We start from the raw sequence: 13,769 nt of genomic DNA on the forward strand, positions 1-13,769 counted from the left end.
CAAGGACATATTTCCTATCACGGGTAAGTTATTTGAATATTATATTAAGTGTTAATTCATTTTAAAACATTTTTTTAAGTATTCCAACCTGTGGTTTCAAGAATGTACCTAAAAATCTATAACTTACCATTCAAAAAAATTTTTACGATACATTGCCGCGTTTGTTTTGAGCGTTTGATCTGACGTTATGTGTTAAGAGGCGATGTATAACGCACAAGCTCCACTGTCGCGCATCGCTTCGAGTTCGTTGTACACGCAACTTCTCATTCGTCTGTCATATTTTGCTACTAGTGTTGTTCGTTCTACTACTTTAATCAATAATCGATTCTTATCGATATCGGACAAACGAATGATACTAATTATTATTAAAAAATAACTCTCATATTATAAAAATAAATATTCTAATTAATGTGTATTTGTAGTATTTATATTATTTTAAGTTTTTATTAATACGGGATCGTGTCTAAAATTAGCCTATTGTAGTTATTTAATTGTGTTTTTTAAAAGAAAACTACATGTGACTTTGTCTCAAAATAAACTTAAACAGGATGAAATTAATAATACAAAAAAAAATAATTATGTGTGACAACACTGGGCGGCTCGAAAAAAGCCCGCGCAGCAACGATGTATTATAATAAGCAATCTGTTTTAGAATTATACATTTTTATTTAAAATTCAATGAAAATATTATCTATTTAAATATTCCGTTTAATATCATTCGTCTGTATATCTCATTCGTCTGTGTATCTCATTCGTCTGTCAGATAATCGATGCCATTTCTGTGATCGTAGCGGTGCGTTGGGGCAACGGCGGCATCGGCATCTTTGAATCGATTACGATTTCCCGTCACTAAATGTTGGCTGTGACGTCACAGTAGGTATTAAAAAGTCGGCACGCTTGGTTTTAATACAGATCGTGTTACTTGCGTTATCTATGTATATCTATATCTGTGGACAAAACGTAAATATATTTAGCGACATCGATACACAACAGCCAGGGATAGCAGAGGCTGCGCCCTAGGGGATACTGGGGACGAGCGTCGGAGACCAAACCGAGCTTGGGGCTATCCAGGACACTTCCGCTATACCCCTCACTCCCTCGCATCGAGAACACCTCTCTCACAGATGATCACAAATAATCATATAACCAACGAAATTAAATAAACAAACTATGTGGGGAAACAAATTTTTGAATTCAACAGAAACGCGTCTACCAATAAATTCCGCACAGTTATAAAATCTTCTAATTAAGAGTTTAACAAATAGACATGGGAAATTTCTCAGTATTCTCGCACGGTTGGAAAATCAATTGAGTGCTTTTAAAGGAAAATACTCGCACATTAATTCAGGTCAGTTACACTGTACACAGAACACGAAATTGATATAAAAACGAAACGCATTGTTGTCTAATATTTGATAGAAATCTTTTCGTATGTTTCAGTTTTCATATCAAGTTCTTGACAAGAGATTACTGTTATGAATCATGGGGACAGAAAACCCGCTTTATTATTTAACTTATTTTAACATGACATGGATAGATTCGGGAGGTATTCTCGACATTTAGTTATGTCACTCCCTCCCTTATCGTATTTCATTCGAAAACTTCCATAGTGACCTTATTAGAATTGATTCTAATACACACACATACACTGACCACTGAAATCTAATTAAGTCTGACGTCTATAGCGTCGTCAGCTTACGTTCTTATAGCAATATTGTTGAATTGTTAGTAAATATTATTGAGATTATAAAAGTTTTCAAATGTTATGTTAATCTATTCTTACAATCTAGGGACAATAATGTATGAAGGAACCCACCTCTTCGCATAGTTGCATCATACGCCGGGTCGACTCCAATGACTGAAATATTATAAATTACATCGTTATTTTTATGTAAAACAAAATCATTATCAGTATACGATTGTTATTTTTTGAATTCTTAAAAATTATAATTATAACCATCACCAGTTTCATCATCACTGATGGACAGTGGCCATAAGATCTCATCTTAAGATCCATCTTTAATGAGCAAATTACTAAAGACGCTAGATAAATCTACACTCAAGAAGCCTGTATTGAAATACAAGCAAACACGGTAGACTTGAATAGGTATAATGTTTTCGCTATTAGTAAAGTTATTACGAACACACAAATATTGATTGCTATTCCAATCATGTATGTATTAGGTAAGATCTTCAAAATAATATTGGACAGTATGAACCCTGGCGGGCACAGCAAAAATTAGAGGAGACTAATGTTTTTCTCCTTTAGTCACATATAAGAAGAGTTCCCTCTAATCCCAATGGTTTGTTTTGTCTAAATTCCAATTGAATGGCCAAATTCAAATCAGATCAGAGGTGGATTGTGTAAAGCAATCGTTATCATTTGACAGTTCATAACGTACGATTATTCTGTCAAACGCTTTGTTTAACTGACTTTATCGTACGTTATGAACTGTCAAATGATTACGATTGCTTTACACAATTCCACCTCTGAATATCTTTAATTTAAGTTAACGAGTACTGGTCGATTAGATTCGCCTTTGTCGTCTATCTGTTTTGCTGAATCATGAATATCGGTTAAGCAAGTGCTGACCTCATCGGTAACTTGACCGGCTTTCATTTGGAGCTGCTCGAGCTCGCTGCGAGGCGCGCCATTTTCGGCGGGGGGCGCTGCTGCCGGCATCCTGGAACAATCGAAGCAAAAACTGTGAGGATCATGGAAGTATAAAACAGCTTGCAAACTCATGTTCAGTTATAGTTGATAGGTCTATCTACACTCTATGTACCTTAGAAAATGACTATTGACCTTCACAGGTTGGGTTTTATTGGCGGTTAAGCAGCTTGAGTCAAGCTGTAGATCCTGGCTATACAGGAGATACGCTATTGGCAGCGTGACGTTTTAAGGCAGCGTGATGGCATGCCTCCAGGATAGGGTATCTCCAGATTATTAAAAAGTATGGAAGAATAGTTTTTTTTTCAATATAATTTTTTTTACAGTTTCAAGAAGTTATTTATATCACCGTAATGTAGTTTCAAATATCACGTAAGATGTTGATGACTGATCTTGTGTTTGTTCCGTTTAGAGCACATTCGCATGTTTGTACACTGTAAATACGTATGATTATGCATAGTTTGTTGATAAATGCAATGACAATAAAGTAAATGACTGTTTTATCATTAGGAATGCGAACAAGGTGCTGGTTTATGCAGTAGGTAAATAAAAATAGACTGTTGTTAACTACAATAAAATTGGAAGAATCATAGTAGATACAATCTAAAAACCGCAGTAGATCGATGTGTTTCGGCCTTGAAGTGGCTAACATTCGACCTTACGTTTGCAATTAACAAAATTAACTATTGTTGTACGAACACGCGTCACTTTTCGTACAGAATGGCCTAAATTTGGGTGGAACAGGACATTGACACGAGTTTACGCTAGTATCCTCGCGTGTTATCCAAAAATAAGTGTAATAATTGTACGTGTTTATGTATCTACATTTGGATTTCCGAACATCGGCAGTTAAATTTGGGTGACTAATGTTAGAAAATTATCACACGTAGCACAACTACGAGTTCCAAGTACCAACCCTTCTAAGTTTCATTAAAAGGTTGTTATAGGCAAGTTGTACGTTGTAGCTGAAGACGAAGTTTCGGAATTACCATAATTTATTTACGGTACGTGCTCCAACCAAAGCTCTAGGGCGCGGTCGGGAATCTTCGATAAATCAGTTTTATTCCAGTTCTCAACAAAGACAACATATCTTACAGATATCGTCACAAAGACTTAAGTTTCCATAAATCGAAATGACGCTTCTACATTGCCTGCAAATCTCTTGATAGCCAAACGTGATTCTCTTTGCGAATAATCAAGTGGAGGTTGAAGGACGAACAAAATCAAGAGATTCCGTATTTCGGGATTGTTATGCCAATTATTTTTGTAATCAAAAGGAAGTAAATGTGAAGAGAGACATCAGAGTTGGCGACGAAAGTTAAATCTCGAGACGTAAATTAATATAACAACCATTATGATTCAAGAATGTAGGTCAAGATACCTATTAGGAATTTCCTACTAAACATTGTTTATTGTGTGTATTAGGGGGCGTCCATAAATTACGTGAGACTTTTAGGGGGGGGAGGGGGTCAACAAAAACCTCACTAAATCTCACGTGGGGGAGAGGGGGGGTCTCAGAAAATATCACGTAATTTTTTCCGCAAGAAATAGAGAAATAGAGTTTGCCAGAAAACTGGGTTCAAATCTTAAGTAAAAAAAATTGGCCAAGTGCGTGTCGTGCCACTCGCAGTGTAGGGTTCCGTAGTTGTCCGTCGTTAACAAAATATATTTCAGAAGCAAGCAATTACTTCATCTAAAGTCGCTTTTAATATTTTCTTTTAAGGAATTTTTATTAGATATGAAATTGTATAATAAGTACACGAGTTAAATGACTATTACTCTTAAACCAACTGACCTACCCTAACCGTTATAGTTTTCTTGAAAGTTCATAAAAAGCAGTATTATTATGAATTTTTTTCAGATTTTTCAAGCCAACAGTCTAGTTTTTAGAGGGGGGAACGCCCTGCTCGAACAAAAATTGGCACTTTAAACTTTAATAGTTTGCAAACGGATCCCTAAATCGAAAAATAGTCTTTGAAACCCCCAAGTCATCCAACGATATCCTACACGATGGTGTAGAATATGAAAAAAAAAATCATTCCCACTTTACATGTAGGGGAGCTACCCTAAAAAAATATTTTTTCAAAATTTTATTCTACCGTTTTGTCTAGTGCCAATAGTTTCCAAGCAAAACCTCGGACAGACAGACATATCGAAACTATAAGGGTTCCTTGTCAGGACTACGGGACCCTCAAAAATTATATTTTCTATGATGATAATGACATTTTATTCTATACCGTCTAAACAAATAAGACTAACAATGCTTCCGTCTGCATGTGTGAATACTAAAATGCAGAATAAATGACGAAATTAATATAATATATAAAACAAGTTTTTTTTTTATCAAAATCGATTTTGCTAGATTATGTAGAAAGGAACAATAATTAGACTAGGTACTTCTGTAAAAAAAAAACAATGAGACCCTAGCACTAACCGCTGTCACTGCACGTGTTTTTCTGGATCTATTCGTAATCAGTGGGCTTAGTGCGACTTTATATCGATCGTGACAATGACATGCATTAAATGTATGATGATTGTACAGCGTCCCTAGCAGATACTTTCAAGAACTAAAATCTTAAACTTTATAGATCTTTTTGATGCACTCGTTAGCGACAACGGTAAATGCAAACTCGCACTAAGCACACAAAAAAAAACTTTCTCAGTTAAATTACTCCAAAACTATTAAATTTCGGATTTTTTTTAAATATCACGTGAGATTAGGGGGTGGGGGAGGGGGTCAGGCAAAATATCACCAAATCTCACCAAGGGGGGCGGGGGGGTTGAAAAATAGCCAAAATTGTCTCACGTAATTTATGGACGCCCCCTTACCACAGAATAATAATAAGTACTGTATTACCTTCGCCTTGAATTTTTAAACTAGGTAATATTCACTTTCCTCGTAGACTACTACGTCAGCAAAAGGGAACAAGCTGAATAGTTAAAAGCGACCGGCGCACGCTAGGCGTTTAGCTTTTATTTCAACGTTAAACTTGCTAGTTTTCTAGGTTTATTTCAAACTAATTGCGGTTTCACCTTCTATTTGCGAATTGCAAATGTTTCAGCTAAATAACGAGCATTAAGTTTCCGTCGCACAAATAATGCTATTGGCTATTTCTCTATTGCTAAAATCAGCATTGCGACGTTTTTGCAGTCGACGACTACTAATTAACCGATGTATAAATTAACAATCCGTTAGTTTGTAGTGTGCGTCGCCACTCTCTTGAAAATATTGCTAGATATTGAAAACTAGCTCTTCTAGTGTGCAGATACAACTGATACAATCTACTGATCTCGACACTCAACATGCGCATCATGAAGATCTGAAATGAGGTCAATAGGTCACAATAATGGCGGAGAAAGTATTTGCTAATTTTGTCCAATTAATCGATTAGAATGCAGTGGCAATGCGCAGCATTGCTCCAATTTTCAAAACGTTTAAAACAATGCCGCATACTGTCTATGAAATATTGATCAAAACCAAAAGAATAAACAATGCGACAGATTATACAAAGTACCACGATCTTTTTGGAAAGGAAATTATCGGTCACAATTTGTCACAAACAAATTTCCATAATAACAGCGGTATTTGGAAGGAAAGCCCTTCTGGCATCGAAGATTAGCGCTCGGGGGTGTCGGGCGGGAGGGACAGTTTATGAGGCCTTCATTCACGGGCAGATAACAACAAACATTTCCAGTTTCATGATGATAACGTAACGAGTGTGGTAGATGGTTACACTATGTTTACAAGATAGTACACGAGTGAAAAAGACAGTGAGTTACTGGCAGAATCAGAGCAAAGAAAAATAAAATAATGAACGTAAACTCAAGAGCGAGGTGGCTATATGCTTGATGTGAGTCAGTGGCGTATTTGTCTTGAAATATGTCATTTGAATGTACTCATTTCCCTTTGAAGGAACGTCTGGCGTGTTTTCCTTTTACCTTATTATTAAAAGGCCAAAGGCATCCCGACCTTTGTCATCTCGTTCTACACACAATTTAATATTTATTTTAACTTTAGTAATATGTAGCTGAACAATGAACTCAGCAAATATTATAAACAGAGCCCCGATTACGGTAACTTTTATAACGTCTACAATCCAGACGCGTTTCTGATTCTGCGATACGATTGGTCAAAACAGCTGACGTACGCTGTTGAACGACCAATCGTATCGCAGAATCGAGAAGCGTGTCTGGATTGTTGACGTTAAAAATTACCGTAATCGGGGCTCAGGGCGGGCGACCTTGAACGCCTGAACAAAGAAGGGGTGGTCGTAACCCAGGGTTGCCATTTCCACCCCTCTTTTATAGCGAATCTGTTTGCGGCCTCTTCAGACAACCGAAACCATAATCAAAGTTTAGGGGACTTTAACGGCTTACCTATACGAGCCTCGATCTTAAAATAAAACAGACATGTGTTCCTTTTTTAACATTCTTAGTACGCCCGTATTCACAAATTGCAAATAGAACGTGAATAGAGCTCTGTGATTGGTTCGTGTGTCACCCTGTGCATCCACGCGCACTGTGAGACCTCATAGTAATAATAATGTTTGTGAATACGGGCGTTAGTCAGTCTCTTCTTAAATCTTCATACTCTCATCTCACCTCAGTATTACCAAGGCTTATGTTTAACACTATCACAGCACAGCACTTCGTTATAATTAGCAAAAATCAATCAAGCAAAGCATTAGGTGATTCAAATCGATCCGATTGGGTTTTGTTCCAAAATAAATAATGTATGTATAAGTTTAGTTGCACAATATTAGATAACTGTGCCATCACTAAATACCGTGTATCGATCGTTTAGTAGCTAGAACGTTTTCTCATATACCATAAATTAATTCGATTCTATAAACACGAATCGGTTCACTAGGCTTGGCAGAATTCCCGGCATTTTCTCTATGCTGTGCCATTTGTCTTCCACTCTGCTTAAAGTTGCGAAAAATTGAAACTATCAACTGAAGCGCACACGGGTCACCGGATTTATTCGGCCGACTGGGTCTCACTCTCGAGTAAAACAAACTCGAATAAAACAAAACAGATCAAGCTCGGGAAAGCTGGAAATACGGGGACGTAGCCAGTCAACCAATAACTTCCTTGAATATGGGACACGGTTAAATAAACTTTAAAACGTGATAGCAGGTGCGAGTTACAAATGCGACAACAGACCTGTATTGTGTTTCAAGAGACAACATTTAAGTAAAAAATCAAAAGAAAAAAATTACAGTCTGGCACAGTAAAATTGAAACTCGTTCAATCTTGAATCTACGATTGAGCTTGAAGCTTTGACCGTCGTTTGAGAAACCACAATTTCTTCAAAATAAGATTTATGTAAACAACCAATAAAAATTGAAGCTTTTGGAATAAAATATTTTCTTCAGGAATAGAAATCCGTAGGGTGGAATTGTGTAAAGTAATCGTTATTATTTGACAGTTGATAACGTACGATTATTAACTGAATTCAAAATAGCAATAACAGAAGATTTCTAGGCACTTGTGGGCAACCATAAATTACTGGAACATTGGAAAATTTTGAACCCTCGTAGAAACTTCAAATGATTTGGCAATTTGGGCCACTCTGTTGGCCCGTTTCCGACCCGAGCTCTGAATTCGGGAAAATACGGTACCGGTGCCGACTGTGACCCGTATCATGCGGTTCGATGAATTCACTAGACAGGTTGGCTTACTAAGTTACAGATGAAACAACAAACCTTTGGTTTGGAATTGAATCATATTGATTTTAAACACAAATAATGTGTATGATTAATAAAGAGAGAGTAATATTACTGTGGTAATATTGTGTGATCTGGTTCTTTGGCATCAACAAAAACAAAAGAGATTTGAACACACCTGAAGAAAAAACATCTATCACATCCTCTCTTACAAGTGTAATCCGTACAGCCATATTTCGTTATTTAGCAGCTCTTTTCGACTACCTTACACGTGCCACTACCCCAGGGAGGATGTGAGAAACGGATAAAGTAGAATATATAGAAATCGTTTAACGAAATGGCTTATAAGTACGAAGATTTAATTGAGGTCGAGTTTTCTCAGCTTCTATGAAAACGCTTGCCTTCTTGCAAGAAAAATATCAGTTAGTGCTAACATGAATGAAAAGACCCTTTGTATCTTAAAAGCAATAGCGGAAGCAGCATAAAGCTGATTTATGAAAGAATCAAGGCAGTTAACAAAGCACTCAGATTTTGTAAGCACTCATAAATTACTTGGGAACCCGTGCAGGAACTTGCAGTGATTTGGCAATTTTCCCGACTCCACTGCCCCACTTTTAGGGTCTGAAGTTTGGAAAATTTTGTACACAGTTGACTGCAAACCGTTTAGCAATAGTTTGTCGAGTCCCGATTCCCGAACTCTATGTAGGTATTTGATCAGAAGTGAACCATAAATACAGGTAAGTTTGAATCCAGAAGGTAAAGTTGAGATTGGGAATGACAACAAAAGAAACATTTTCAATGAAGAAAAAGGCTTTTTCTTTTGTCTGAAAGTTGGCACTCGCCTCTTTGTATCTTTCAGTAAATCCCTTAGTTGGGTCGTGGCATAATGTAAATCACGTCCATTTGCATAATCCATCCTATCAGAAGATATCCAATCCGTCTAGTTCTAACGACATTGCATCGATATTGATTTTGTTTAAGATATCCTTAGAGGAGAACTTCAAGTAAGCCGCATGGCATGTGTTGTTTGCCAGCAAGTATAAATAAATGATTAGTTTAATGCAGCAATTGAAGGAATTAGCTTCTGTTATCAAAGAAAATTGTTGAGGAGGGCCATTACCGATGTTCAATAATGCAGTCGTTGAAGCTAATGCTAACTTTGCTTTATGACCACTTTAGAAGTTTGTGGAAAACTGAGCAAACTATGTACAACAAAACAAAAAACATCACACGCTGGCAGTTGTAATTGCCGTAATTTACTCAGCCACTCCAAATAGTCAATGAACAAACATTACATAGTAAAATTTTGTTTGAGGCAGGTGCAGGGGCTATGAATGAAGCATGTGATAAATAAACGAACGTATTAGAAAGTGAGACTCCGATTACGGCCATGCACTAGCGAGCATTACTGGGAGCTCGTTCACGGCATGCGATGGCGTGCGGTTCTGCCGACCTTAGAATTTTAATGGGACCTGTGTAAAAGGTTGTCGTCTCTGAAACTGTTGCTGTTTTATTTATTAACCCGTCCCTGCCTGGTACCCTCGCCTCTGAAAACTTTATGAGAGACTATGAATATCCGATAGGCGTCCGGCGGACAACAATTTTTACTTATTTTCGGAGTGGAATTTCAAATCTGCTTTTATCTTCAATACGTTTTGTTCCAATTTGTAGGCGAGACCGAAGATAACACGAACACGGAACTTAGAACTAGGGCATGCATTATTCGTTCGATATTGGTATTCGAATAATTCGAATACTAAAATTTATGGTATTCGAATACTTCGAATAAAACGATTTTTTCGAATACTGCTATTTACAATATAATGTAAATTGAAAGAAACACTTTTTTGTCTATAATCATTTTTATATGGATTAATTTGCTTAAAGGCACTGGGTCTCTATCAGAAGGAACTCTAGGGGTGGAATCTCCATTGGCGTGGGTTAACGGGCAAGGAGATAATATCTTGGATGGTTGACAATCACTTTTCCTACAATTTAACGTTCCACCAAACTCAACACGCTCTCAAAGATAACCTCGCAGCCGCCTGCTCACACTTGACATGACACAACTGATTGACAGTTATCTTTTTCTGCGCATCAGTCGGGTGTTAGGTACGTTTAGGAATCACAAACCTTCCACTCTACAGATTTACAGATAACATAATATTAAGATTGGTACTATTAATCATCAATAATAATTTGCAGCATCTGTGTCCGGCGCCGACACGGCCAGCCTGACTATCGCACGGCCTCGTGCGCTTAGTCCAGGGTTTGTCCATCTGTAAACATTCAATTTCTCATTATCACAGCTCGTCCATTCCTGACTACAGAGCGTGCGAATATCAGATCGTAGAATCACAATAAATACAGCTGATCAGGGCGTGATGACCCTCGATCAGGAAACCAAACCATTACAGCTGGCCCGGGCGTCAGGCCCGACCAGGAAACCAAAACATTGCAGCTGGCCCGGGGTGAGGCCCCGCCGACCAGGAAACCAAAACATTACAGCTGGCCCGGGGTGAGGCCCCGCCGACCAGGAAACCAAAACATTACAGCTGGCCCGGGGTGAGGCCCCGCCGACCAGGAAACCAAAACATTGCAGCTGGCCCGGGGTGAGGCCCCGCCGACCAGGTAACCAAAACATTGCAGCTGGCCCGGGGTGAGGCCCCGCCGACCAGGAAACCAAAACATTACAGCTGGCCCGACCAGGAAACCAACACATTACAGCTGGCCGACCAGGAAACCAGAGTTTAGGTAACATGGCCCGACGCGCAAGGTTTAAGCCAAGGCTCCTTGAACCAGTTACCTCAAACCCAACTACCACTATTACTGCTGATCCAGGCATGCAGCCGTGCGACCAGGAAACCAACATTACACCAGCGTGGCCCGGGCGTAAACAGCCCCTTCAACCACGGCAACAGGGCGGCCCGGGCGCCCTTGGCCCGGCCCCCTCAACTCACTCACTCACAAAGGCCCTTCCAGTTTACGTCAATCACAATAATTTCCGTCAACCTGTACCAACTCTCAATGTCTGAGTCAGCATCCTCCATGTAAAACTTGATCAGTTGCGTAGCGTTGGTGTGCATGCTGAAAGATTTATCTCCTTTGAATAGTGCCCTTCGAATCCCACTTCTGATAAAGGCACTGGGTCTCTATCAGAAGGAACTCTAGGGGTGGAATCTCCATTGGCGTGGGTTAACGGGCAAGGAGATAATATCTTGGATGGTTGACAATCACTTTTCCTACAATTTAACGTTCCACCAAACTCAACACGCTCTCAAAGATAACCTCGCAGCCGCCTGCTCACACTTGACATGACACAACTGATTGACAGTTATCTTTTTCTGCGCATCAGTCGGGTGTTACGTTTAGGAATCACAAACCTTCCACTCTACAGATTTACAGATAACATAATATTAAGATTGGTACTATTAATCATCAATAATAATTTGCAGCATCTGTGTCCGGCGCCGACATGCTTAATACCTACAATCATCTAACTTCAATAACTTTTTGAAAAAAAAAAACGCGGCTATCGAAGATAGAAAAAAATACTGTTCAAACGAATGAAGCCCCACATCGGTGATCTGATACCTGAACACCAATTTGGTTTCCGGGAAAGACTCCACAACTGAACAGGTCCACAGAACCATAAACATCATCTCAGAAGCACTAGAAAAGAAACAATACTGCTCAGCTGCGTTCTTGGACATAAGTCAAGCCTTCGACAAGGTCTGGCATAAAGGGCTCTTGTACAAACTGAAAAAGAACCTCCCATGTCCGTTCTACGAAATACTTAGGTCGTATTTGAAAGACAGATGCTTTGCCCTATGCAACATAACGTCCGGTATACCCCAGGTTAGTGTCTTGGGGCCTGTGCTTTACCTATTGTTTACCGCAGACCTGCCAACAACTGCAAATACATTCACAGGAACTTTTGCTGACGACCATGTAACAATGGCAACACAAGACGATCCAGTGAAAAATCTGTGCATGTTTATGTAACCTTCACTCTCAGAAGAGACTCCTGCCCACCGGTTAAACTTAACGGTATCCAAATACCTCAGGCTGAGCCGCTGAGGACGTTAGGTATCTGGGCTTGCACTTGGACCGCAGGCTAACCTGGACCAGGCTTTCTCCAAGCATTATATGGATGGACAAAGAGGAAGCACCTAGATGCCAAACTAAGAAACATGATGTGGCTTGTCGTAGTCCAATCACAGCTAAATACTAGTAGCAATATGATGGTCTACAAAACTATCCTTAAACCTATCTGGACCTACGGGATACAGCTGTGAGGAACAGCTGCCAACTCCAATCTCGACATAATCGAGCGCTTACAGACAAAAGCCATACGTTTGATTTACCAAATCCCGTGGTATATTAGCAACAGGCTCATCTATCAGGACTTGCCATTGCCCACAGTCAGAGAGGAAATAAAGAGCCACACACTCCGCTACAGGGATTAACTTATCATCCAAACTCATCAGTCCAACAACTCATGACCATTAAAGGCTTCTTATTTAGAAAACTGCAAAGAGCTAGTGTCAGGACTTCAGGAGTCTCCTTAGTAGATTCCATCCAGGACAGTTGAGAAACCATGACCACTGAGGGCAACTGAGTCACTGGACCCCTGCTGATTTACTACGAACTAAATATCTCATTACAACAGGAGATAACTACACCATAACTCTAACACTATATATGCCTGGCACTTGAACCTTTTTCGCGAATATTGGTTGGCACTTGAACGGATATCTGCGATTGCGCGCACTTGTCCATTCATCTAACCTTACCGCTAACTTCTTGCTTGCAGTTTTAATAGTTATAAGTTTTATTAAGTAGTTTGCGGTCAGATATTTTTACAAGTTTTTAATAGGAAAGGCGTATTCGTATTGTTCGAAAAGACCGAATAATTATATAGATGCTATTCGAATAATAAATGTGGCGAATATCCGAATAATATGGATATCCGGATATCCGAATTGCATGCCCTACTTAGAACACACAAGGAAAACTAAGATCAAAATTACGTAACATTCCAGTAGGTACACACCTATTTACCCGACTGTTGAAGGAGGTTGGTATTTTTGCAGCGAACCTTGTAGCCTAACTAATGGTTGGAGAATATGAGGTTTCATCAAGTATCTTATTACATCATGTACTTTCTGTGACATTATATTATGATGATGAATGTGTTCTTCTAAGTGCAAGTATATTTCTTCATTTTACAGTAAATTGTCGTTTCCATTTGTATTTTCAGTTTGCTTTTGACGTAGTCGAGCTTTTGATTTTCCTTGTTCCAGTATTGTTTGCTGTGTGGTCGCACAATGGGGTCGCTGGTATTACGGCTTACGGCTCAACTTCAAATCTTTATTCTACCCGTAACCCGCGCAAACAAATGTAGGAGTCTGAATAAAAATATTTTT

General features: G+C 38.9%; 1 protein-coding gene across 5 annotated transcripts in view; it reads right to left on the reverse strand.

Moving 5' to 3' along the window:
* Nucleotides 1-13,769, reverse strand: part of LOC135080635 (synaptosomal-associated protein 25-like) — a 43,593-nt gene that overhangs the window by 16,590 nt on the left and 13,234 nt on the right. For all 5 annotated transcript variants that reach the window (XM_063975325.1, XM_063975324.1, XM_063975328.1 and 2 more), the window contains exons 2-3: nucleotides 2,594-2,684; nucleotides 1,817-1,858 (exon numbers count right to left, since the gene is read on the reverse strand). In XM_063975325.1, coding sequence (XP_063831395.1) covers nucleotides 1,817-1,858; nucleotides 2,594-2,683 — 132 coding nt within the window. In that variant the 5' untranslated portion in view covers nucleotide 2,684. The remainder of the gene's footprint in view (nucleotides 1-1,816; nucleotides 1,859-2,593; nucleotides 2,685-13,769) is intronic.

This window comes from Ostrinia nubilalis, chromosome 18 (assembly GCF_963855985.1).
Source record: "Ostrinia nubilalis chromosome 18, ilOstNubi1.1, whole genome shotgun sequence".
NCBI classification, from domain to species: domain Eukaryota; kingdom Metazoa; phylum Arthropoda; class Insecta; order Lepidoptera; family Crambidae; genus Ostrinia; species Ostrinia nubilalis.